The following is a 27218-nucleotide window of genomic DNA, read 5'->3' on the forward strand; positions in this document are numbered from 1 at the left end:
CAAAATTGCAATAGTGTGTACAAACCCTTTGGATTGTAATCTGTTTACATGGGAATGTGCTTGTGAGAACCCATAGCGGTCTACACGGAGACGGACGGTCGGTCGTCTCCTACTCCCGCTGAGCGCCTGCCAGGTTCCTCAAGTCCTGACATGCTCCAGCACCCAGACCTCAGACCGGGCTTCTCGGAGTGGAAATGTTTACTGGATTACATCATGCAGCCTTCACACTACTCCTCCATCCAAGCTTCCAGAGGAATCTACTTCTAATCATGTAGCTTTCCTCAGTCACTCTCTGGCTACCTCGGCAGACAGCAAACCTCTGCCTCTTTCTGAGGGTGGCTTGTGTTGTCTCCTGGACCGTACTTCCTTACCACTTCATGGCCATGAACCGCCATGAAGGGAGAGGATTAGTCTCTCTCAGTTAGACATATATTTTCTACATTGTAGAATAATAGCGAAGACATCAAAACCATGAAATAACACACATGGCATCATGTAATAACCAAAAAAGTGTTAATAAACAAATCAAAAATATATTTTATGTTTGAGATTCTTCAAAGTAGCCAGCCTTTGCTTTGATGACAGCTTTGCACACTCTTGGCATTCTCTCAACCAGCTTCATGAGGTAGTCACCTGGAGTGCATTTCAGTTAACAGGTGTGCCTTGTTAATTTGTGGAATTTATTTTCTTAATGCGTTTGAGCCAATAATTTGTGTTGTGAAAAGGTATGTGTGGTATACAGAAGAGCCCTATTTGGTAAAAGACTACGTCCATATTATGGCAAGAACAGCTCAAATAAGCAAAGAGAAATGACAGTCCATTCCTTTAAGACATGAAGGTCAGTCTATCCGGAAATTGTCAAGAACTTTGAAAGTTTCTTCAAGTCGCCAAAACCATCAAGTGCTATGATGAAACTGGCTCTCTTGAGGACTGCCACAGGAAAGGAAGACCTAGAGTTACCCAGAGACACCAATAAGAATAAGAGACTTACTTGGGCCAAAAAACACGAGTAATGGACATTAGACCGGTGGAAATCTGTCCTTTGGTCTGATGAGTCCAAATTGAGATTTTTGGTTCCAACCTCCATGTCCTTGTGAGACGCAGAGTAGGTGAACGGATGATCTCTGCTAGAGGTTGACCGATTTATGATTTTTCAACGCCGATACCATATATTGGAGGACACAAAAAAAGCCGATACCGATTAATCGGACGATTTTTATATATATATTTGTAATAATGACAATTATAACAATACAGAATGAACAATGAACACTTTTATTTTTACTTAATACATAAATAAAATCTATTTAGTCTCATAAATAATGAAACATGTTCAATTTGGTTTAAATAATGCAAAAACAGTGTTGGAGAAGAAAGAAAAGTGCAATATGTGCCATGTAAAAAAGCAAACTTTTAAGTTCCTTGCTCAGAACATGAGAACATATGAAAGCTGGTGGTTCCTTTTAACATGAGTCTTCAATATTCCCAGTTAAGAAGTTTTAGGTTGTAGTTATTATAGAAATTATGACGCGTCAACTATTTCTCTCTCTACCATTTGTATTTCATATATCTTTGACTATTGCATGTTCTTATAGGCACTATAGTATTGCCAGCCTAATCTCGGGAGTTGATAGGCTTGAAGTCATAAACAGCGCTGTGCTTCAAGCATTGCTAAGAGTTGTTGGCAAACGCAGTAACGTGCTGTTTGAATGAATGCTTACGAGCCTGCTGCTACCTACCACCGCTCAGTCAGACTGGTCTATCAAATATCAAATCATAGACTTAATTATAATAAACACTCAGAAATAAGCCTTTGGTCATCAATATGGTCAAATCAGGAAACTATCATTTCTAAAACAAAATGTTTATTCTTTCAGTGAAATATGGAACCGTTTTATCGAACGGGTGGTAACCCTAAGTCTAAATATTGCTGTTACATTGCCGAACCTTCAATGTTATGTCATAATTATGTACAATTCTGGCAAATTAATTACGGTCTTTGTTAGGAAGAAATGGTCTTCACACAGTTCGCAACGAGCCCGGCGGCCCAAACTGCTGCATATACCCTGACTCTGCTTGCACAGAACGCAAGAGAAGTGACACAATTTCTCTAGTTAATATTGCCTGCTAACATGCATTTATTTTAACTAAATATGCAGGTTTAAAAATATATACTTCTGTGTATTAATTTTAAGAAAGGCATTGATGTTTATGGTTAGGTACATTTGTGCAACAGTTGTGCTTTTTTTGCGAATGTGTTTTTGTTAAATCATCACCCGTTTGGCGAAGTTGAAGTAGGCTGTGATTTGTTGATAAATTAACAGGCACTGCTTTGATTATATGCAATGCAGGACAAGCTAGTTAAACTAGTAATATCATCAACCATGTGTAGTTATGTGAATATTAATTGTTTTTTATATGATAAGTTTAATGCTAGCTAGCAACTTACCTTGGCTCCTTGCAGCCACAAGGTCCTTTTGATGCTGCACTCGTGCAACAGGTGGTCAGCCTGTCACGCAGTCTCCTCGTGGATTGCAATGTAATCGGCCATAATCGGCGTCCAAATAATCTCTGAATGTGTGGTTCCCACCGTGAAGCATGGAGGAGGAGGTGTGGGGGTGTTTTGCTGGTGACACTGATGACACTGTCTGTGATTTATTTAAAATTGAAGGCACACTTAACCAGCATGGCTACCACAGCATTCTGCAGTGATACGCCATCCCATCTGGTTTGCGCTTAGTGGGACTATCATTTGTTTTTCAACAGGACAATGACCCAACACACCTCCAGGCTGTGTAAGTGCTATTTGACCAAGAAGGAGAGTGATGGAGTACTGCATCAGATGACCTGGCCTCCACAATCACTCGACCTCAACCCAATTGAGATGGTTTGGGATGAGTTGGACCACAGAGTGAAGGAAAAGCAGCCAACAAGTGCTCAGCATATGTGGGAACTCCTTCGAACTATTGCTCAGAACTGTGTGAGAAAATTCCCGTTAGTAGATAGCAGGCTAGGATACATCTATCCTCTGGAGAATGAGTAAGCCAGTTTTGTGTCTGTCTTTGGTGTTCGCTACTATACTGAACAAAACTATAAACGCAACATGTAAAGTGTTGGTCCCATGTTTCATGAGCTGAAATAAAAGATCCCCAAAAGCTTATTTCTCTCAAATTGTGTTCACAAATTTGTTTACATCCCTGTTAGTAAGCATTTCTCCTTTGCCAAGATAATCCATCCACCTGACAGGTCAGGCATATCAAGAAGTTAATTAAACAGCATGATCATTACACAGATGCACCTTGTGCTGGGAGACAATAAAAGGCTACTTTAAAATGTGCAGTTTTGTCACACAACACAATCCCACAGATGTCTCAAGTTTTGAGCGAGCGTGCAATTGGCCTGCTGACTGCAGGAAAGTCCAAAAGAGCTGTTGCCAGAGAATTGAATGTTCTATTCTCTACCATAAGCTGCCTCCATCGTTTTAGAGAATGGCCTCACAACCGGGGGGGTGCTAAGGAGTATTTCTATCTGTAATAATGCAATTTTGTGGGGGAAAACGTATTCTGATTGGCTAGGTCTGGCTCCCAAGTAGGTGGGCATGGCTCTCAAGTGGGTGGACCTATGCCCTCCCAGGCCCACCCATGGCTGTGCCCCTGCCCAGTTATGTGAAATCTATAGATTAGGACCTAATGAATTTATTTCATTTGACTTATTTCCTTCTATGAACTGTAACTCAGCAAAATCTTTGAAATTGTTGCATGTTGTGTTTTATTTTGTTCAATATAGTGCGTGCTCTGACTAACATTGGGCCCCACTTTTCTGAGCTCGTCATTGGGTTGTAATAACACAGTGGGTCATGTCTAAGACTCTGTAGTGACATGAGGTAACAACTGCTCTGTCCATGTATGGAGAGTGCTGTTGTTACAGTGAGGTCACACTTGAAGCTGACCCCATGCCTTAAAAATGAGGGAGAACAGAACAACTCTAGACTAGAGTTCATTCCCTTGGCTTTGCAGTTGTAGACTCCGCATTCCCACTCTTTTAAACCTTGACATATCTTCCCTTTCCTCCGTTTCCTGTAGCCAGCAACACATTTCATTTTGAGTGAGTTTCCTGCAGTTCTTGACATAGGATGTCCGAAGAATATCAAAGCTGAAGACTAATGTGTGGTCCGCTCTATTCCATCCCCACCATCAGTAGGGCTCCCTTCTCTCAGAGCAGATCTGAGATCAACTGACAAAAAGAAGCTTTGAAATCCCAGCTGGCTGTGCTGCTTGCTCTGGCTCTCTGTCTCTTTGGCTGGATATCACATTGTGACTGAGGAGAGGACACCATACAGATCTGGGAGCCCACAGCCCAAGCCGCTTTAGATAGATTGGATTCATACCTTTCTTACTACATCCTGGTAACGTAGTCACTGCCAGCAGATGGTTGTAAGAGTGTTTCACAAATTAGATTATGGAAGGCGGCCATGCCAGCTGACTAATACACGCGGTATGCCGGCTAAATGAACTGTGTGATGTTTGATTTAATCACGATATGGCGGGATAACGCCCACCTGCAATGAAAGCTGGCAGAGGGCAGGAGATTGCTGACTGAATACAGGCTTTCTGTGAGCTATTGATTTTAGCACTGAGGATTGCCACCTGTTGCCACAGAGCAATGATCTTTGCCACATCCACTCTTTTCCTTCCAGCTGTGGCCTGCTTTTTCTCGAGGCAAGGCATGCTTTGCCTGCCACACGTTGTGCGACTAGGATCCTGACACGGAAACCGCTACATTGCCTCTGAACTGAACGGAGACTGAACTAGTGCTCTGATGTTATGTCTGCTGAAATCGTAGGTTCTGTAAAACTTAATGAAATCCCTGTAACAGTGTGTCTTGGTGCCTACTGGCATTTGCATGCCTCAGTGCTTTAGTTTGCTGTAAACTAGGGAGACTGCAAGTTACCTCACTGTCTGAAAACTAAGACACAGAAGCCTCTTTCACTGGCAAAGGGTGAACAAGAGTTGATGGCACAGGGAGTGTTTTCTTTATTGATAATTAATGGAGGGTTAGAGTTCGCAACATCAAGGCCTAGTCTGCTTAATATTTATTTACACTCATAACCACAGTAGAGACCAAAAAAATAGAATAGTTCTGAGCAGAACAGACTTATTTTAGAGAATATCGCTAATTCTATGAGTACAGAGACAGAAAATGTGTCTGTCCCATATTAGGTCTGTTGCTTGTTGTTGGAGTGTGGGGAGTGGTTTACCTAGTTGTGAGCCCCCTGTGCTTGTGTTCCCACACTGCAGGTGTTCAGCACCTACTCTAATGAGGATTACGACCGGCGCAACGATGAGGTGGACCCCGTGGCGGCGTCGGCTGAGTACGAGCTGGAGAAGAGGGTGGAGAAGATGGACGTGTTCCCTGTGGAAATTGAAAAGGGTCCGTCGTCTTGTCTGTCTTTCATCTTTTCTTTATTAATCCCTTTGAGTACCATTGAGATTTTTTTTTACAAGGCAGCCCTGGCCAAGATACATCATCGTCAACATCATCACAAGGGTCCAGAGAATGCAGTCCCACCCATCCATTCTAACTCCCCATCTTTCTTTGCCCCACAGGAGACAACGGCCTTGGCATCAGTATCATAGGGATGGGAGTGGGAGCTGACCAGGGCCTGGAGAAACTAGGAATCTTTGTGAAGACCATATCTGAGCGTGGAGCAGCTGAACGGGATGGCAGGTGATGCCTTTGGGGAAACGTGCTCCGCTCCACTGTGCTTAACCGAACAATTACAGTTTTAACCTTGGCATTTAAAATGTGTTGTAAGTTATAGGCATATCACGATGATCCACAACACTGTCGAGATGTCAAAGTGTACAAATGCTTCATTTCCGACGGGTGTTCGTACACCATTTCTAGACAACTGGCTGTATTTATAACCCTATGCTATGAGGCACCGAAAGAAAATGTCTCCTTCTGTTTCCCAGGGAATATGGCCTTATGTTGCGCTGCCAGCTGGAAGAATGTGTGCATTTGAAAAAAATTAAGGAAAAGCGTCACTATAACATAGTTACAGTACATTTCTCAAATATCCTCCCCTGTTGATTACACTCCCTCTTTCTAACATACAATATGTCTCAAATGTCTTGCCTTATAATTGCATGTTGTCCTTTCCAACTAGAATCCAGGTGAATGACCAGATAGTGGAGGTGGATGGGATCAGTCTGGTAGGAGTGACCCAGCTGTTTGCTGCTACAGTTCTGAAGAACACTAAAGGAACAGTCAGGTGAGCTCAGAGTCCAGCTCTAATAGACCCTTTGATAGAACGGCGCCGGAGGAGATGGCTGCCGTTTTACAGGCTCCAAACCAATTCTGCTATTGTGTGGTTTTTTTGAGTTATTTGTAACTTATTTTGTACATAACGTATTTTTCCACCGTCTATTACGACCGAAGAGAGCTTCTGGATATCAGGACAACGATTACTCACCTCGTACTGGACGAAGATTTTTTCTTTAACGAGTCGGACGCAAAGGATTTACTTCAGACACCGGACAAGGCCCAAATCCCCGTCATTCGCATGAAGAAGAGACAGATATAGGGGTAGGTCGGGGTGCCTAGTAAGAATCCGACGGCGATTGGGTAACCCGCCTCTACCATCAGTCCTATTAGCCAACGTGCAATCATTGGATAATAAACTGGAAGAGCTCCGATCAAGACTATCCTACCAACGGGACATTAAAATCTGTAATATATTATGTTTCACCGAGTCGTGGCTGAATGACGACATGGATAACATACAGCTTCGTAGCTGTAAGCTAACAAGAAAATGCTCATCCAGAGGCGCCGCTCCTATTGGCAGGGGACTTAAATGCAGGGAAACTTAAATCCGTTTTACCTAATTTCTACCAACATGTTACATGTGCAACCAGAGGAAAAACAACTCTAGACCGCCTTTACTCCACACAGAGAGGCGTACAAAGCTCTCCCTCGCCCTCCATTTGGCAAATCTGACCATAACTCTATCCTCCCGATTCCTGCTTACAATCAAAAACGAAAACAGGAAATACCAGTGACTCGCTCAATACGGAAGTGGTCAGATGATGCAAATGCTAAGCTACAGGACTCTTTTGCTAGCACAGACTGGAATATGTTCCGGGATTCGTCCGATGACATTGAGGAGTACACCACATCAGTCACTGGCTTCATCAATAAGTGCATCGATGACGTGGTCCCCACAGTGACTGTACGTACATCCCCCAACCAGAAGCCATGGATTACAGGCAACATCCGTACTGAGCTAAAGGGTAGAGCTTCCGCTTTCAAGGAGCAGGACTCTAACCCGGACGCTTATAACCATCAAACAGGCAAAGCATCAATACAGGACTAAGATTGAATCCTACTACACCGATGCTCGTCGGATTGGGCAGGGCTTGCAAACTATTACGGACTACAAAGGGAAGCCCAGTGACACAGGCCTACCAGACGAGCTAAATTACGTATATGCGCGCTTTGAGTCAAGCAACAATGAAGCATGCATGAGAGCACCAGCTGTTCCAGACGACTGTGAGATCATGCTCTCTGTAGCCGATGTGAGTCAGACCTTTAAACAGGTCAATATTCACAAGGGTGCAGGGTCAGACGGATTACCAGGACGTGTAGTCCGACCAAGTCTGTAATGCCAACATGTTTCAAGCAGATCACCATAGTCCCTGTGCCCAAGAACAACAAGGTAACCTGCCTAATTGACTAACGACCTGTAGCACTCACGTCTGTAGCCATGAAGTGCTTTAAAAGGCTGGTCATGGCTCACATCAACACCATTATCCCAGGGCGGTGTGGAGTGTAATCTCTATTGCACTCCACACGGTCCTTTCCCACCTGGACAAGAGGAACACCTATGTGAGAATGCTATTCATTGACTACAGTTCAGCGTTCAACACCATAGTGCTCTCAAAGCGCATCACTTAGCTGACCCTGGGACTAAACACCTCCCTAGATTCTGGACTTCCTGACCGGCCGCCCTCAGGTGGTAAGGGTAGGTAACAACACAGCTGCCACGCTGATCCTCAACACAGGGGCCCCTCAGGGGTGCATGCTCAGCCCCCTCCTGTACTCCCTGTTCACCCATGACTTCATGGCCAATCATGACTCCAACACCATTAAGTTTGCTGATGCCACAACAGTGGTAGGCCTGATCACCGACAACGATGAGACAGCCTATAGGGAGGAGGTCAGAGACCTGGTGGTGTGGTGCCAGGATAACAACCTCTCCCTCAAAGTGACTAAAGGAGATTATCGTGGACTACAGGAAAAGGAGGGCCGAGCATGCCCCCATTCTCATCGATGGGGCTGTAGTGGAGCAGGTTGAGAGCTTCGAGTTCCTTGGTGTCGTGAAGAGGGCACGACAAAGCCTATTCCCCGTCAGGAGACTGAAACGATTTGGTATGGGTCCTCAGTTCCTCAAAAAGTTCTACAACTGCACCATCGAGAGCATCCTGACTGGTTGCATCACCGCTTGGTATGGCAACTGCTTGGCCTCCGACCGCAAGGCACTACAGAGAATAGTGTGTACGGCCCAGTACATCACTGGGGCCAAGCTTCCTGCCATCCAGGACCTCTATACCAGGTGATATCAGAGGAAGACCCTACAAATTGCCAAAGACCCTATCCATAGACTGTTCTCTCTGCTACCGCACGGCAAGCGGTACCGGAGCGCCAAGTCTAGTTCCAAGAGGCTCCTTAACAGCTTCTACCCCCAAGCCATAATACTCCTGACCAGCTAATAATTTTCATGCTGCTGTTACTCTCTGTTTATTATCTATGCATGGTTACTTTACCTCTGTACATATTACCTCAATTACCTCGACTAACCTGTGCCCCCGCACATTGACTCTGTACCGGTACCCCCAGTATATAGCCTCTTTAATGTTATTTTATTGTTACTCTTTATTTATTTATTTTTATTTATTTATTTAAAAAAAAAAAACGTATTTATTTTTTACTTCAGTTTTATTTAGTAAATACTTTCTTAACACTTATTTTTCTTTAAACTGCATTGTTGATTTAAGGGCTTGTAAGTAAGCATTTCACTGTAAGGTTGTATTGTACCTGTTGTATTCTACGCACGTGACAAATAAAATGTGAGCTGATTTGATTTTGAAATAAGTCGTTATCATCCTAGGTGTGGCTCGCCTCGCCCCCAGAGTTTTAGGTTGTCTGGCAACACGAGATTAAGGTGTGACAGTAAGGGAACGTCCCACAAAATACCTCATAGCTTTCTTCAAGTGATTAGGTATGACTGGAATAAAATAAATATCCTTGAGAATTGTAGAAATATTGAATAAATCGGTTGGTTTTTATTATTGTCTACTGCATGTGCCTCAGGCCTCCACACAGAGAGTAGCCCACATGGGACACGGGTGAATATGTTAATGATTCACTGTAGGCAATTGAAACGCGCGCACACACTCTAAGAAGAGTTCAATAAACAGGCTTCACCCGTTTGCCTTACATTGCAACGACTCATATCAGTATGAGCCCGCTATTATGATTGAAACTATGCTTGTATGCCTTTAGAGCAAAGGAAATAAAATTGACTAGGAAAGGCGTCTGCTGGTACTACCACTCTCCACGCTGACCCGCTGCACTCTCACACAAACAGTTTTCTGATTGGCCGGGAGAAGCCGGGGACGCAGAGCGAGGTGGCACGTCTGATCAGTGAGACCCTGGAGCAGGAGAAGAGCGAGCAGGAGCAGCAGGACCTGGACGACCCCTATGAACAGTCCACCGAGGAGGTGAGTCAACCCAGTTGGTTAGCCCAATCCAGTTACACTCCATCCGGGAAGGGAGCAGTGAGTAACCCTGATGCTGTGTGGGTGGGGTGGCTGCTGGAGCCTGCTGGAATTGTGCAATGTTTGCTTATCAAAAGCACAGGCAACCACAGGCCTTTATTTGTAGAGGGAACTGGGCATGAAAAGGTAGGGCTCCTAGAAAAGAGACAAAGCTTAAACCTATTGGATCTGCTAAAAGGCGATATACACTGATTATACAAAACATTATGATCACCTGCTCTTTCCATGACATAGACTGACCAGGTGAAAGCTATGATCCCTTATTGATGTCATCTGTTAAATCCACTTCAATCAGTGTAGATAAAGGGGAGGAGACAGGTTAAAGAAGAATTTGTACGCCTTGAGACAATTGAGACATGGATAGTGTGTGTGTGCCATTCAGAGGCTGAATGTGCAAGACAAAAGATTTAAGTGCCTTTGAACGGGGTATGGTAGTAGGTGCCAGATGCACCGGTTTGTTTTAAGAACTGCAACGCTGCTGGGTTCTTCACGCTCAACAGTTTCCCGTGTGTATCAAGAATGTTCCACCACCCAAAGGACATCCAGCCAGCTTGACACAACTGTGGGAAGCATTGGGGTCAACATCCCAGTGGAACGCTTTCAACACCTTGTAGAGGCCATGCCCAGACGAATTGAGGCTGTTCTGAGGGCAAAAGGGGGGGGTGCAACTCAATATTAGGAAGGTGTCCTTAATGTTTTGTACACGCAGTGTACATGTCTCATTGTGGAGCATATCATATAGATACAGTGCATTTGGAAAGTATTCAGACCCCTTGACTTTTTCCACATTTTTTTTACGTTACAGCCTTATTAAGAAATGGATTTAATTGTTTTTTCCCCCTCATCAATCTGCACACAATACACCATAATGACAAAGCAAAAACAGGTTTTTAGAAATGTTTGCAAATGTAAGTATTCAGACCCTTTACTCAGTACTTTGAAGCACCTTTGGCAGTGATTACAGCCTCAAGCTACGAGCTTGGCACACCTGTATTTGGGGAGTTTCTCCCATTCTTCTCTGCAGATCCTCTCAAGCTCTGTCAGGTTGGATGGGGAGCATCACTGCACAGCTATTTTCAGGTCTATCCAGAGATGTTAGATCGGGTTCAAGTCCGGGCTCTGGCTGGGCCACTCAAGGACATTCAAAGACTTGTCCCGAAGCCACTCCTGTGTTGTCTGGGCTGTGTGCATAGGGTAGTTGTCCTGTTGGAAGGTGAACTTTCGCCCTTTCATCAAGGATCTCTCTGTACTTTGCTCCATTCATATTTGCCTCAAGCCTGACTAGTCTCCCGGTCCCTGCTGCTGAAAAACATCCCCGCAGCATGATGCTGCTTCCACCATGCTTCACCGTAGGGATGGTGCCAGGTATTCTTCAGACGTGACTCTTGGCAAAGAGTTCAATCTTGGTTTCATCAGAACAGAGAATCTTGTTTCTCATGGTCTGAGTCCTTTAGGTGCCGTTTGGCAAACTCCAAGTGGGCTGTCATGTGTGTTTTACTGAGGAGTGGCATCTGTCTGGCCACTCTACCATAAAGGCCTGAATGATGGAGTGCTGCAGAGACGGTTGTCCTTCTGGAAGATTCTCCCATCTCCACAGAGTAACTCTGGAGCTCTGTCAGAGTAACCATCGGGTTCTTGGCCACCTCTCTGACCAAGGCCCTTCTCCCCCGATTGCTCAGTTTGGCCGGGCGGCCAGCTCTAGGAAGTGGTTCCAATCTTGTTCCATTTAAGAATGATGGAGGCCACTGTGTTCTTGGGAACCTTCAATGCTGCAGAAATGTTTTGGTACCCTTCCCCAGATTTGTGCCTCGACACAATCCTGTCACGGAATTGTCCTTCGACGTCATGGCTTGGTTTTTGTTTGACATGTACTGTGAACTGTGGGACCTTATATATAGACAGGTGTGTGCCTTTCCAAATCATGTCCAATCAATTGAATTTACCACAGGTGGACTCCAATCAAGTTGTAGAAACATCTCAAGGATGATCAATGGAAACAGGATGCGTCTGAGCTAAATTTCAACTCTCAAAGCAAAGGGTCTGAATACTTATGTAAATATGGTATTTCTGTTTTTTTTTGTTGAGTAAATGTGCAAACATTTCTAAAAACCTGTTTTTGTTTTGTCATTATGGGGTATTGTGTGTAGATTGAGGGAACAAAAATATTTTAATCAATTTTAGAATATGGCTGTAACGTAACAAAATCTGGAAAAAGTAAAGTGGTCTGAATACATTCCGAATGCCGGACTACTCCTGTCCAAGGAGCTGTTGGTAGTGGTGAACAAATTTGTCCATTTCAATGTGGGTATGCAATTAATCTGTGCAGTAGTGTGATGGGGCTTTTTGTGTTGTTTTTTTCTAAGTGTGTGGTGGCTCATGTTTGGGGTTGTGTGTGTGTGATGGAACATGTTGATGAGCAGAAGATATGAATTTCCTGCTGATACAGGCCTCCTGCTGAGCTCTCTGCAGGCTACCACGGTAACACTGAGATATGATGTAGTGATTACCCATACCTCTCCCCTGGGCTCCGAGCCGAGCTGCTGGGCGCCACGTGGGCAGGTGATTGGCTGCATGATTGTGTGGTTGTGGTTGTTTTGTGTTTCAGGAGGAGCACTACGAGGAAGAGGAGGAAGAGGAGGGAGGTGTCCTAGGGTCTAGTTTCTCCGGCGGAAGGACAGTGGAGGTGTTTGACCTGCCGAAGACCGAGGCCGTGTTCATGCCCTCCAACGTGGACTCCACACAGATGGGCTTCAAATTCAAGGAGGTATTTCAAATGATAGAATTATCACAAGTTTACAGTTTGGTGGCTGTGTAATTATGTGTGTGATAATGTGCTTGTTTTTGTTACATAAATTGTTTCTTTCTTTACCTTAGCTCCAGCTGAAACACAACATAGCAACAGCTGAAATAAGCCAACTGAAGGAAAAGGTAAGTCAATCTGATGAACAAACGATTGTTTTATAAACACGAGAACTTATGGATAAATGCTTGGAGCGTAAGCTGACGCCAGCCCGGTGACTAACTATAAATGTCATCAGTCACACTGTCTGTCTCTGCCTGTCAGTCACCTGACTGACCGTAATGATTTGAATATGTTGATTGTACTCGTAGACGAGAAGCCCTTACGTTTAGGTAGTATAAATACCTTTCACTATTCCTTTACAGCTAAGGGCGTCCGAGGAGGACAAAGCATCCAGGGAGTCCATGGAGGTTGAGTTGGAGCAGAAGATTAAGGAGAATAACGAGAAGATGTTGAAGCTGGAGAAGTACTGGCTGGAGGCCCAGGCTCTGTGTAAAACTGTCAACAAGCAACTGTCGGAGACCCAGAGCCAGTACGAGACGCTGGACAAGAAATACAACAAGGCCAAGAAACTGCTCAAAGACTACCAGCAGAAGTGAGTTAAAAAAAAATATATATATTTCACCTTTATTTAACCAGGTAGGCTAGTTGAGAACAAGTTCTCATTTACAACTGCGACCTGGCCAAGATAAAGCACAGCAGTCCGACACATACAACAACACAGAGTTACACATGGAATAAAGAAACATACAGTCAATAATACAGTAGAAAAAAGAAAAGTCTATATACAGTGAGTGCAAATGAGGTAAGATAAGGGAGGTAAAGGCAATAAAAAGGCCATGGTGGCGAAGTAATCACAATATAGCAACTGGAATGGTAGATGTGCAGAAGATGAATGTGCAAGTGGAGATACTGGGGTGCAAAGGAGCAAGATGAAAAAAGAAATACAGTATGGGGATGAGGTAGTTGGATGGGCTGTTTCCAGATGGGCTATGTACAGGTGCAGTGTTCTGTGAGCTGCTCTGACAGCTGGTGCTTAAAGCTAGTGAGGGAGATATGAGTCATCAGCTTCAGTGATTTTTGCAGTTCGTTTTGCAGTTCGAGTTGAGTTCACTAAGTTAGACGTGCATTTTTTCATTATTTAGAAGTCGCAACTTCAGCTGAGTGAGTTTCTGTGTTGACCAGGCCGAGGGCTTCCTTCCACTATGCTGAGTCATGTTGTGTAGAAAGTACAATATGTTTATGCGTCAATGGAATGATTTCTGAAGTTTAATGCTCTGATTCCTTTCCAGGGAGATTGACTTTGTGAAGAAGGAGGAGGAGATGAGGAAAGTTCTAGACGAGAAGGATCGATGGTACAAGGAGCAGCTTGAAAGCCTGCAGGACAGGGTAAGAGGGACATATTGGAAGAAAGATACTTCAACATTAGAACAGACCTAGTGGAGAAGAAGTTGACTGGCCATTCTATGGTTCTCTCCTCAGATAGCGGTCCTGGAGGGCAGCGGTCCACCTGCTGACCGTGAAGAGACCCAGGCGGGTCAGGACTCTGCTGTGGAGAGGAGACGGAGCACCCAGGGGAGTGAAGGCCCTGTCATCAACACACAGTCAGTGGACTCTCTAGCGCTAGGTAGGGCTCCAACGTACACTTGACGAACAGGATAGAAGCCACCCATTATTTACTACCATTGGAAAGCGTGACTGTCTCTGTGACTGTCTCTGAACACCAGTATGTCTGAGAATAGTGTACAGTTTGCTGTTATGTTGTGTTTACTGAGCTCTTTTGTCTCTCCTCCACAGATACAGACTTGAGCGAGCTGGTTCCGGAGACTGAGCGCTTGGACACCAGTGCACACAAAGCCAAGTGCCTACTGGCCCCAAGGAGGAATCGTCCGTCTCGCAACAAACTGAAGGAGAACCTCGTCATGTCCCCTTGCCACTCACAGGTCAGCCCAGAAAGTTCTCTCATTCGTTTTGAAAACAATTTCAGGGTTCAATAGTACCAGCTATTTCAAAGATTTCTTCTTCCGCATCTCTTTCTATGGATGCATGTTCAATACCAATATTCACATGTTTCAGTTCTATCTCCGAGCCACTGTTTGTCTGCTCAATTCACTGCTGACTGTTTTTCCCCTCCAGGAGAACGAGGAGGAGGAGGAGGAAGATGCGGAGGAGGACTCTACCAGCAGAAGGAGGTGCATCCAAGAGAGCCTGTCCCTGCCCGGGCCCATCTGCTTTCCTAGGAACGGCCAGAGGGGCGACACCCCCGAGGCTGCGGAGAGATCCAGGAGCAAGTTGAAGCTCTCCAGCAGCCCCTCCCTGCCCCCGTCCCAGAGAGATAGTGTCGAAAGCGGGGGCAGTCCTTCCCTGTCCGTGCCGAAAGACACCTCTTTGCCCTCGCCACACTCCCCCTCAGGGTTCCTTCGCAACGTCAAGAAGAGGGAGTCCAAGGGGAAGGGCAAGGAGCTCAAAGGTACTGCCATTAATCTGCTACCCACAATATGATGTTTACACAGTACATTTACAAAACAAGTTGTTGCTGCTACCTCCACTGACTATCACCATATTGATATGCCGCTTACTGGCTCTCTGCTTGTGGCAGTTCATTACTTTGTAAAAAAAATATAAAATGGACTCTGTTACAGATGAGACAAATGAGAGTTCTTCAGTCGGAAAACCCAAAAAGACGATTTTTGGGTAAGTGCCTGCGATAAAGATTAGTTCCCATTTTGACAGTCCTGTTAGTCCCTGCGTCATCTAAAGATTTTGAAAACCAACAGTGGCCTTCGGAAGTCTGGTGGCAAAGGGAGGAAACATGACAAGGAGGTGATGCGAGCATCTCTGGACAGCAGGTATGTCACATGTCATGTTACCAGGCTGACTGTTTCACCACATCCTAGATAAGTCATCACCGTACACTCACAGCTCTGCTAGCAGAGGACCTTTCTGCTAATAAAGGGACAATACGTAACTTGGAGACTTTTATTTTTCTTCATTTTCCTAATGTCCAGGGGTTCTGCCGAGCTCCTGGAGGAATCTGGGGGAAACCTGTCCCCTTCTGAGTCCATGACCTCTATTCCCACATGTATGCCCTTCTCCTGGTTTGGGGACCGAGACAGGGACAAGGAGCCTTTGTCCACCAGCAGCAGCCTACCATACACAGCCACTGAGACCAGCAGTGAGCAGAGCCAGGACCGCAAGAACAAGGTGAGTGCACACACACACACACACACTGCCAACTCCATCAAAAGACAGAACGAAAAAGCCCTCATCATCTAGAGATCTTTATCCAAGAGGTAGAGATTTCCAGTCACTTCAGAATCACCAGTAACAAACGGAAGCAGAACACATAAAGGAATGATTGCATTAGGCCATTTTACTGGAATGAAAAATATAGCCGGGATTCGAATTAGATTTCATTTGCTACTACTAAGTGGAATCCTGTGTCACTGAACTGACCTCTCTCAGTCATTTCCGAACCGTTTCATGGTGAGTTGGCCAGTAATCCACTGGAAATACCACATCCAGTCAAGAGATGTGTAGCAGCCGGCCGGTAACATTTTTCCCAGAGCGTGACGATGACATTGCTGTGGAGTGGCTGGTCTGTCTCCTATAGCTCCTCCCATTCAGGAAGAGAGCAGAACAGGGTTGCACTGCTGCTGCTCCTGCTGCTGCCTGTGGAACCATATGGGGGCCGTGGCTGCGTCCCAAATGGCACCCTATTCCTCTATGGGCCCTGGTCAAAAGTAGTGCACTATATAGGGAACAGGGTGCCATTTGAGAAGCTGCCCCGTCTTTAATCTGAGAGCAAGAGGAGGACGATTCACTGGCATTTCAATGGCTTAGCAACCAGATAATTATCCCCATTAAATGCATCTGCACAAATAGGCCTGAGTAATTCCCAACCAGACTGCCTGGGGAGTAGACGGAGGGCTGTGGGGAGTGGGCGATGTGTGCCACAAACAGGGCCTCCCTGGTTCCTCTGGCTGGAAGCTAGAGGTGGGTGTCAACCCCAGTGTACAGTACGGAGAACGACTTGACAATCTCTCCAACCGTCCTTCTTTTAAACAGACAGATCTCTCCTGGTCCTCTTTATTCAGTCGCTCGTTAGATTTGGTACAGTATGATTTTCTTTTTACAACCCCAATCTTAGAGGAGCTGGTAGATTAGAACTAACCAGTCATCTAGTTTCGTGTTGTGATAGTTCATTTCACATCTAGATTGTACTAATACACCAACACTGATTTGTGTTGTTGTTGTAGTGGATTTGGGTTTTGTGGTAGTGTGTCAAGCACTTGCAGAGCCTTCAGAAAGTATTCACCCCCCTTGACTTTTCCCACGTTTTGTTGTGTTACAGCCTGAATTTAAAATGGATTACATTTAGATGTTTGTGTCACTGATCTACACACAATACACCATAATGTCAAAGTGGAATTATGTTTTTCAAAGTGTTTACAAAAGATTTAAAAATGAGAAGCTGGAATGTCTTGAGTCAATAAGTATTCAACCCCTTTGTTATGGCAAGCCTAAATAGGTTCAGGAGTACACATGTGCTGAACAAGTCACAGAGTAAGTTGCATGGACTTAGTCTGTGTGCAATAATAGTGTTTAACATGATTTTTGAATGTCTACCTCATCTCTATAACCCCACACATACAATTATCTCTAAGGTACTTGAGTCAAACAGTGACTTTGGTGACTTTAAAACAATGGTGACTTTAAAACAGTTACAGAGTTGAATGGCTGGTATAGGAGAGAACTGAGGATGGCTCAACATTGTAGTTACTCCACAATACTAACATAATTGACAGAGTGAAAAGAAGGAAGCCTGTACAGAATAAAAAATATTCAAAAACATGCATCCTGTTTGCAACAGGCACTAAAGTAATACTGTAAAAAATGTGGCGAAGCAATTCACTTTTTGTCCTGAATACAAAGTGTTATGTCTGGGACAAATACAATACAACACATTACTGAGTACCACTCTCCATATTTTCAAGCATAATGGTGGCCTCATCATGTTATGGGTATGCTTGTAATCGTTAAGGACTGGGGAGTTTTTCAGGATAAAAATAAATGGAATGGAGCTAAGCAGAGGTAAAATCATAGAGGAAAATCTGGTTCAGTCTGCATTCCATCAGACACTGGGAGATGAATTCACCTTTCAGCAGGACAATAACCTAAAACAAAAGGCCAAATCTCCGCTGGAGTTGCTTACCAAGAAGACTGTGAATGTACCTGAGTGTCCTAGTTAAGTAGATTTTCTTCTACTTAAATCTATGGCAAGACCTGAAAATGGTTGTCTAGCAATGATCAACAACCAATTTGACAGAGCTTGACAAAATGGGCAAATGTTGCACAATCCAGGTGTGAAAACCTCTTAGAGACTTACCCAGAACGACTCACAGCTGTAATCGCTGCCAAAGGTGCTTCTACAAAGCATTGACTCAGGGGTGTGAATACTTATGTAAATGAGATATTTCTGATTTAATTTTCAATAAATGTGCAAATATGTCTAAAAACATGTTTTATGGGGTATTGTCTAAGATGAGTGAGAAAATGTTGAATTTGAATTCAGGCTGTGGCACAACACAATGAATGCTTTCTGAAGGCTCTGTGAATCTAACTTCACATTTATGCTTCCTCGCCATACCTTTCATATCACACGTGATATGATGAATATTATCGGTCGGAATTCATCACAAATGATTGAAAAACATACTCCTGACACCGTACCACAAAGGTTTTTGAGTGCTGCAATTAGTGCTGTACCAATAGAAATTGTGTGTCATAAATGTCATAGTAGAAGTCGTTTTGTCATGATAGCAATTCTGTCGAGTTATGTTTGTCTTGTACTCAATTGGTAAATCCATTTGGATTTATGAATGTGAAATCATTGACCTGATATCTTCTTCTTCCCGTCTGTTATGATGATAATGTATTTGACACAGTGTTGATATCACCATAGACCAAATCATGTCAATGATAATCCCTATTTAATTCTCAACCTCAATTTCCACGTTTACAGTACAACTGCTGATCGCCTTCCTCCCTAGAGCTTTAGGCCACAGAACTGTCGTGTACCCACCACCCATGTGTTTGTCTAGTTAATGCGTTCTTCCTTGTTTCCTCCTTGTTCCACTGCTCCAGAATTTGTCAGTCATAGATGATTCAAACCTTGGCAGCCCCAGTTCAGACATCTCAGGCTTAGTTGCAGAGCCCAATCTGTCTGGGCGCTCACATACTTTAGTCTTCTCGTCCAGTGAGGTGAGTACTCTCTCTCTTTGTTCCACAAACCCCTGTGCGGGATGGTGCTGCTCAGATGTCTCTGAAAGGGGACAGTCTCAAGCATGCTTTTTGAGTTTACCCCCCTCGTGGCTGTGATGATGGAATCGTGAATGACCACCGGAGAAGGAAGTTGCATGTGTGGTGTTAAAACAAGTGTCTGTCTTTAGCTTTGGGTCCTTGTTGTGCTACTACCAGCTGAACTAGCAGTAGAGGCTACTTAGTTACTCCAGTGGTCTTCTGTTTTTCTCATAGACCTTAGAACAGGGATCATCAGCTAGATACAGCCACAAGACAATTTTTTTTACTTGAACGGATGGTCGGTGGGGGGGAACATAATTACAAATCATTTGTAGAAGCCCAAACAGAAATAATATTCGACTAAAACTTAATCATTTCAAACCTTGCTTACATTTGTACATGGTCGCGTGTATTTCTAATATGCGTGGAAATACTTGAACAGATTTCCCAAATTTAAATCACTTGGAGCTGATTTCCTGGTGTTTTTACAGTTTTTATGTCCATCAATGATCATTCAACATCCACAACAATAAAAAAGATATGTTTTTTGGGGCCAAATACAACCACACCGCAGGCCGTCCGCCAGTTGGGGAACCCAGCCATAAAATGATCTGTGCCGCTCCTGTCTCTGTTTAGTGGAGCTTGTCTTACATTCCTTTTCATATGGTTTTGGATTGTGTGTGTAATTGTGTTTTATGACTGTTTGGCTTATCTTGTTGGTGTTTCAGTTGATAAGTGATTCATTTTACTCTGATAAACACTACACCTAAGCCCTGCCTACTATACTTTAACAAGCAGACGTATGCCAGATAGAACAAAACAGACATGCTCCCGCTGCAAGTTCTGGCCTGTTCCACTTAAGGGAGTTGTGACAAACTCTGAATGGACCATTGGATACAGCTTTTTTTAAATGTGATTTCAGTCACTGGATGTGCAATGCATGTACCAAATGCTTTGCACTGTGCCATAAAGTTTTGATATTGTGCTTAAAACATGAATTTGCTATTTCATCCGTTATACTGTGCTGTAGGTGAGTGTTTTTTCGTTAGTTTTCTTGGGATGTCATGTGTTTCTTGGCGTTCCGTAGAACCTGGATGATGAGCCAGTGCCCACAGGGAAGGAATATCAATGGCAGAACCGCCCTGTCCTCGAGTGGAACAATCAGCAAGTCTGTCACTGGTTGATGGGCATGAACATGGACCAATACACACCTGAGTTCACCGCCAAGGGTGTGGATGGCCATCAGCTCATGCACCTGGACAGTGACAAGTTGAAGGTACGAGGGCATCACAAGCAACAAGACCACAGTTCAGAACTCGTATGTAGGCCACACACAGTTTCAGTCAGAAGGAAGAAAGTACAATTGAAGTGATTTTCATACCATCCGAATGCAAGCTCTTCCATTTACAGCAGCAGTCAGGTTTATATGCCATAGACTGCCACCTTATAGCCCCAAATAAACCGGCTGAATTCTACAATGATTTACACTAAAATGGTACATATGGAAAACGACACAATAAATTAGAGGATATTGTCCGAAGTGTATATACATTTCATAGAGGTGTGTTCTAGAATGTGACCAGTGATGTTTGTCCCCTCAGGCCCTAGGTGTGTCCAGCCAAAGTGACCGGGCCATCATCAAGAAGAAGCTGAAGGACATGAGGAAGGCCCAGGAGAAGCTGGAGAAACAGAGGGAAAAAAGGGAGAAGGAATCACGGCGCAGCGGGAGACTGCCTCCCAACACTGACTATGTCTGCTGAACTGCCCCAGAGGTGACCCAGTCTCTCACTCTGAACGTAACCCAACACATTCTCTCTCGAGTGAGGCAGGGCATTCAAGGACCCTTGTATTTGTTCTGTTTCACATATAGGCCTACGTAAGTGCCATCCACCTCAGTTCACAGCAGTTACTAAGAGAGCACTAAAGCAGTCACTCATCATGTGAGTTTATAATGACCAGTAACAACAATGTTAGCGCACCAGGGTTGATTTACCATTCCAATTGGAAGAATCATCTGAAAATAGCCCGATTTGTCGTTGGCTATTGATACTTTTCCTAGTTTCCTAGTTTTGGGTTATTCACAAGAACACACAAGAGCTGGCTCTGCTTTTTAATCAAATCAAACACGCTGACAGTCCTGTCGCCAGCAGTATCTGTATCACATCATTGTGGTAGATTGGGGAGACGGGACGGGACGGGGGGGGGAAGTGATACTGTAATGATAAGTGTTAGGGACATGACCAAAAACAAAACCCAACATGTTTTTTTTACCTTTATACAGCTATAGAAGCAGTACTTTTATCCCTTTTGAGGTTCCAGATATGTAGTTGCAGGATGTGTACATTTACCCATACAACAAGTGGAATGAGTTCAGTACTACTTTTTACATGTTTTATAGTGTATTTTTGCTAGCTTAACTTTCCTGTAGCCATGTACAGATATTTTGTTGCAGGAACTTTGTACAGTTGCGATAAAAGTACTATATAATCTTTTAAGCTTAAATGGGTGACAAGGTTTGAAGTGTATAAATGAACTTTTCTACATATCAATTAACTGCATAACTTTTTAAAATCAAATTATTAAAGGTTCATCATTTTACATATACTTTTTCTACTAAGTAGAATAGCCACTAGGATGACAACATCTTTGCTAAATGAAAGGCAGAAAGAATCCAGTAACGATAACGTAAATGCTGTTTGTAACCCCTTCCCAACTGTGCCTGTTTTGAGAATGGAGGAGGTACTACTCAGTGGTCCTATTGAGCTGGAGAATTTGACGTGTTGCTGAAATGGTACCGAGACATGCAATATTATTCTACAGTGCATGCACTCCTTGCTGACAGGGTGTGGGATCCATGATAACACGAGGTGTGTGTGCCTATGACAGTAAATCAGTTGAATAGTTGGCTGTCTTGTCAACATGAATGATGGGTGCATAAAATAAACAAATTCTCACATCAGATTCTTTTGTGGGTGTTTTTTGTGCTTTATTGGGATGTCTAATGGTTTCCGCAATCATGAGATGGAAGGCCCACTATTGTACACTTTAATAAGGGAAATAACACGTATCTCAATGGTTAGAAGAAGTACTATATTTTTATTTCTCTAACGTCGTGTATCACTGGAGGACAGTCGAGATAAAAGAACATTCCTTCAACGATAGCGGAGGACATGGAAAAAGACCTCGTAGCTGCACAACTTTGTAACAAACATCTTCAGCCCGTGGAGAAGACTCAGTATAAATAACAAGCAACATTCACTCTTTTTCCCTTTCAGCAAAATGCTAGAAACCAAGCAATCCTTTCACATAATACACATGGTATAAACATGTCAGTTTTGAAAAAGCAACACTCCCAGAAACACCAAAACCTATTGCTCACATAAAATGTATGGCACTAGAACTTTGCTCTGTAATTTTGTTAGTTATGTATACATACAACCAGTAAAGGTGCAAAGGGTTTTGACCTATTGCTTCCCACAGTGGAACAGCTATAGCATCACTCACACAAAGCAATTCTTTCAGCAACCACAATTCATGTACAGTAAATCTAGTAAATGACGCTCGTCTAACCAGGAGGCATCTAGGCCTAAAAACTACGGAACGTTGTCATGTCCTTGGGCTCCTTGCTTGGAACACACCAGTCGTCTGCCTCGTGCATGGTCTTGTAGTGCTTCCAGACTGACTTGTTGTAAACAGGAAGCCGCTCGATGGACTCCGTAGACAAAGCCTGCACACAATTGTAGAGGGAATAATGGGAGAAATGGGTTTCAAGTTACTCTGAAAAATATCAGCACTTGTATACAATGCTTTTAACGTCTCATTTTTGTGACTTACCCGGATATATATCACAGCATCGGTGCCATAACCCTCCAGAGAGTACAGCTTCAAATCACCTTGGAAGTATCTGGCATATAATCGAGAGATGGGCAGGCCGTACCCATATCCAGCCTACAACAGAACAGATAAGAGAATGCTTACAATATTGTAATGAATATTAATAGTATGTGCTCCTTGTTATAAAGTGGAAAGTCTCACCAGAGGGCTGCGTTGGCCATCCATGCTGGGTGGGGGGGCGGTGGAGTAGGTGTAGGTGAACAGCCTCTCAATCTTCCTTAGAGGGACCCCTCCTCCACGATCACTCACCTGGAAGAGTAAATAGCATCGACTAGAGATGCACTGATAAGCCTGATATGGCGTCTTTCTAGCCATATAAGAGAGGACAAATGAGAAGCAGCACTGCAGAGTAGTTGTACCTTGACTGTCAGGTCTTCACTCCCCAGGGCAACCTGGGCATGTACAGGAGGATAGTCCATAGAGTCCCCATACAACTCCATGGTGGCTCTCATGGCGTTCTGGAGATCAAATCCAGATTTAAGGTCCAAGAAATGTCTCAGAACTTAAAAACGTAAGCTCATAAGTCATTAAGTTAAAAAAAATAAGGCATACCTTGAAAAGTTCAAATACCATGTGGTAGAGATGGGATGGCACATACACTACAGTCACTGGCTTTCCATCATCTTTCACTGTAGGGACAATTGGAAAATGTAGGAACTGTAAGTGTCATGCAATCATTTCGGAAAATACATGTAAATGCAGTCTAATATCATAAAAAGTCCACCAAGTTTATTCTTATGCATAAGTCAGGAATGAAATCCAAACATTTACCATTGAATTCTTCCAGTACCAACTCAGGAGAGTTCATATAATACCGATCACAAAGGTTTCTTGCATTTTCATACGCATCTGGGGTAAAGGCAAAGCAGTTAGGAAAGTAATACTAAATTGTTGCTATCAATTTAGGCCTATTTCAGTTGTTTAAAATTGTGCAGCACTTACCCCTGACTACTTCAGTAACACTGCAGTGCGGATCAATACTGCCAATCTGTTTAGGATGCGCTGGGTTTACCCTCACCTTCCCACCAAAGAGCAGGGCTAAAATAGAAGACGCACAAATACATGAAAAACCGTCACCACTAACATTTCACAGATGTTTATATAACAAGTTTGACAGCTCTGGGCCCGTTATTTGTCAACTTCTTTCACATATTCTGGCCGTAGGATGTAAGATATTTTTTGTCTTTAAACTGCCAGAAACCGTTTCCATTTCAAATGTTCCTCTTCTGAGCAATGCTGCAGCTTTTGATGTCAGTGTGGGTGCTATAACAGGTGACATGCTCACTGTGCTGGTTAAGCAGCATCCTGATGGATATTCTGCTCATGTAGAAGCGATCCAGGAAATACTGAACGTTCTGGCTGACGATGGGGTCTGTGCCATAGGTCTCCTTGTACTCCACAACCCCCTGGGCCATTGTCGGGATGACGTCATTGTGACGGTTTCGGATCTTTATAACAGCGTCAGTGAAACTATGTGAAGACAGACACCAAAAGGAATTATGATCCACAATAGGCCCCGTTTATGTTAGTGATATGTCAGCATGAATAACGAAACGTGATTATAATCTTACTCATATGTTACTTTCTCATCATCAGCATCTTTCTCCTTGAACTCAATAATGTCTTTAAGACTTTGCATGTACCTAAAAAGAGAAAATGACCCAATACATGGTTAAACTATTCATAGGCCTGATGAAAATGCATAACAGGAGAAGATGGGAATTAGCCTGGTGGAACCAGCCTGATTTCTGCATTCACCATCCTGTTTTACTGAAGTGAAATGCAATGGTAAAAGCAGCATTCAGGCTGGTTCCACCAGGCTAGATGGGGGTCCGTTGGATCTAAAATGACAGTACTCACCAACTTTGTACCAACCGGACTGATGGAGTCTTTAGCAGATTATCAGGTAACAAGTTGATCTCCTTCATTATGTTTGCCAACCTCACAGGTAGCTCCTGTCTGAGGAATGCAAACGATGTTTTCTCGCATGCATTTTCACCAGACCCTGAATGTGGAACAGCACAAACATGACTGTTGGTTAGTTATATGAAAGATATGAAGCAGCCATATAAAGCCTATGTGCCACGTCTCAATAAAGCTAGTCAACAGTTGGCTAAAGACATTGAAAATCAAGTACACTTACCGAAGTCCAAGAACTGTTTCATTGAGAGGGGAGAAGGGGAGAACCTGGAGTAGTAATCAATATGCTTTCCCATGGAGGCGGCGTTACTCATCAAGGCCCTTAGAATCCTCATTTTGATCGACTTAGCTTACAGTTGATAAACGGGCATGGATAGAAATTATTCAGTTGGCGGTGTTGAACAGCTGATTGCCCATGGCATTGTTGACATCTGATGAATTCAGCGAGATATGTAGCTAAGCTAGCTACGTCACTAGCTAGCCTTTAACAGCTAGCTAGTTAGCTTAGGTAGCTTTTATGAAGTTCGTTTGCAGCCATCACGGTCCACAAGTAAACGAATAGACTAGGTAACGGTTACAGTTTACAATAAATGACAATATCTTGGTGGAGTTTGCCAGATTATTTAGCTAACTAACGTTAGTACTCCAGCATGTCATTCATTCAAGTCGACTGGAACTGTTCGCAAGCGTTCCTAGAAAGTGAGCTACTTTCTAGAAAGTGAGCTACATCTCAAAACATGTATTTATACGTATTAGTTTAGCGTATTATAACGTTACTTTCTACATTAAACAACCATATATCGCTTCAAGAATCGTGCATTGGTTTTGTTGTGCTAGCTAACTTCCAGCAGCATGCTAGCAGTCAAAACAAACACGAACCAGCTTCATCTTCTTCTTCGGTGGGGTTTATCGGTGGTTGGCATCCAACGTTATGGTGTATTACCGCCACCTACTGTACTAGAGTGTGGTCCATGAGACAGGGAAAAACGAAATCCAACCTGTCAGCCCTTTTTCTCTTAAAAAATATAACAAAATATTTGAGACTGTATCTAATGACTTCCTCCACCCACTGCATTTTTTTATTTTTATTATAAAAATGTAAAACTGAAATACTTTATTTACATATTCAGACCCTTTGCTATCAGACTCGAAATTGAGCTCAGATGCCTCCTGTTTCCATTGATTGTCCTTGAGATGTTTCTACGACTTGATTGGAGTCCACCTGTGGTAAATTCAATTGATTGGACATGATTTTGAAAGGCCTGTCTATATAAGTTCCACAGTTGACAGTGCATGTCAGAGCCAAAACCAAGCCATGAGGTTGAAGGAATTGTCTGTAGAAAGCTGAGACAGAATTGTGGCGAGACACAGATCTGGGGAACGGTACCAAAACATTTTTTGCAGCATTGTAGGTCCCGAAGAATCCAGTGGCCTCCATCATTCTTAAATGTTTAGGTACTAGTAGTAGTAGGTACTGACCCGACTGGGGAGGAAACAGGGCTGGGGGGGGGGGGCTGCAGAGGCCCTGGTGGTCACGACAGAGAAGAGAGGTAGGTACTGACCCAACTGGGGAGGAAACAGGGCTGGGGGGGGCTGCAGAGGCCCTGGTGGTCACGACAGAGAAGAGAGGTAGGTACTGATGCACTATTGTAAAGTGGCCGTTCCACTGGATGTCATAAGGTGAATGCACCAATTTGTAAGTCGCTCTGGATAAGAGCGTCTGCTAAATGACTTAAATGTAAATGTAAATGTAAATGGATGAAGTTTGGAACCACCAAGACTCTTCTTAGAGCTGGCCGCCCGGCAAAACTGTGCAGTGGGGGAGAAGGCCCTTGACCAGGGAGGTGACCAAGAACCTAAATATCACTTTGACAGAGCTCCAGAGTTCCTTTGTGGAGATGGGAGAACCTTCCAGAAGGTTAACCATCTCCGCAGCACCCCAGCAATCAGGCCTTTATGGTAGAGTGGCCAGACGGAAGCCACTCCTCAGTAAAAGGCATATGACAGCCCGCTTGGAGTTTACCAAAAGGCACCTAAAGACTCTCAGACCAACAAGATTCTCTGTTCAGATGAAACCAAGATTGAACTCTTTGGCCTGAATGCTAAGCGTCACATCTGGAGGAAACATGGCACCATACCCACGGTGAAGCAGGGTGGTGGCAGCATCCTGCTGTGGGGGATGTTTTTCAGTAGCAGTGACTGACACCAGTCAGGATCAAGGGAAAGATGAACGGAGCAAAGTACAGAGCGATCCTTGATGAAAACCTGCTCCAGAGCGCTCAGGACCTCAGACTGGGGTGAAGGTTCACCTTCCAACAGGAAAACAACCCTAAGCACACAGCTAAGACAATGCAGGAGTGGCTTTAGGACAATTCTCTGAATGTCCTTGAGTGGTCCAGCCAGAGCCCGGACTTGAACCCGATCAAACATCTCTGGACAGAACTGAAAATAGCTGTGCAGCG

The 27218-nt window shown here is 43.9% G+C and overlaps 2 protein-coding genes across 2 annotated transcripts in view; one reads left to right on the forward strand and one right to left on the reverse strand.

Annotated features, from left to right (window-relative positions):
* Positions 1-21901, forward strand: part of LOC139546866 (neurabin-1-like) — a 43492-nt gene extending 21591 nt beyond the window's left edge. The window contains exons 3-20 of the mRNA XM_071355766.1: positions 5298-5430; positions 5607-5727; positions 6170-6274; positions 9650-9782; positions 12445-12603; positions 12714-12767; positions 13005-13234; positions 13932-14028; positions 14122-14266; positions 14437-14582; positions 14776-15109; positions 15282-15333; positions 15417-15488; positions 15648-15843; positions 16708-16752; positions 18787-18903; positions 20030-20218; positions 20544-21901. Coding sequence (XP_071211867.1) covers positions 5298-5430; positions 5607-5727; positions 6170-6274; positions 9650-9782; positions 12445-12603; positions 12714-12767; positions 13005-13234; positions 13932-14028; positions 14122-14266; positions 14437-14582; positions 14776-15109; positions 15282-15333; positions 15417-15488; positions 15648-15843; positions 16708-16752; positions 18787-18903; positions 20030-20218; positions 20544-20702 — 2487 coding nt within the window. The 3' untranslated portion in view covers positions 20703-21901. The remainder of the gene's footprint in view (positions 1-5297; positions 5431-5606; positions 5728-6169; positions 6275-9649; positions 9783-12444; positions 12604-12713; positions 12768-13004; positions 13235-13931; positions 14029-14121; positions 14267-14436; positions 14583-14775; positions 15110-15281; positions 15334-15416; positions 15489-15647; positions 15844-16707; positions 16753-18786; positions 18904-20029; positions 20219-20543) is intronic.
* Positions 21902-22011: 110 nt separating this feature from the next.
* Positions 22012-25707, reverse strand: pdk1 (pyruvate dehydrogenase kinase, isozyme 1). The gene is made up of 11 exons (XM_071355767.1): positions 24980-25707; positions 24697-24841; positions 24408-24479; positions 24122-24306; positions 23779-23874; positions 23608-23685; positions 23389-23465; positions 23196-23294; positions 22978-23085; positions 22777-22890; positions 22012-22669 (listed from the first exon to the last, which is right to left on the reverse strand). The coding sequence occupies exons 1-11, from the start codon at positions 25089-25091 to the stop codon at positions 22529-22531; spliced, it is 1227 nt and encodes a 408-aa protein (XP_071211868.1). The 5' UTR covers positions 25092-25707; the 3' UTR covers positions 22012-22528.
* Between the last annotated feature and the right edge of the window lie 1511 nt (positions 25708-27218).

This window comes from Salvelinus alpinus, chromosome 20 (assembly GCF_045679555.1).
Source record: "Salvelinus alpinus chromosome 20, SLU_Salpinus.1, whole genome shotgun sequence".
Classification (NCBI taxonomy): Eukaryota; Metazoa; Chordata; class Actinopteri; order Salmoniformes; family Salmonidae; genus Salvelinus; species Salvelinus alpinus.

Excerpts from the sequence above, each read along its gene's own strand:
- pdk1 (XM_071355767.1), bottom strand. The coding sequence starts at position 25,091 with ATGAGGATTCTAAGGGCCTTGATGAGTAACGCCGCCTCCATGGGAAAG. Across the intron at positions 23,086-23,195 it reads GTGAAGACCTGACAGTCAAG|GTGAGTGATCGTGGAGGAGG; the intron begins GTACAACTACTC and ends TTACTCTTCCAG. Across the intron at positions 22,670-22,776 it reads ATGCTGTGATATATATCCGG|GCTTTGTCTACGGAGTCCAT; the intron begins GTAAGTCACAAA and ends AATTGTGTGCAG.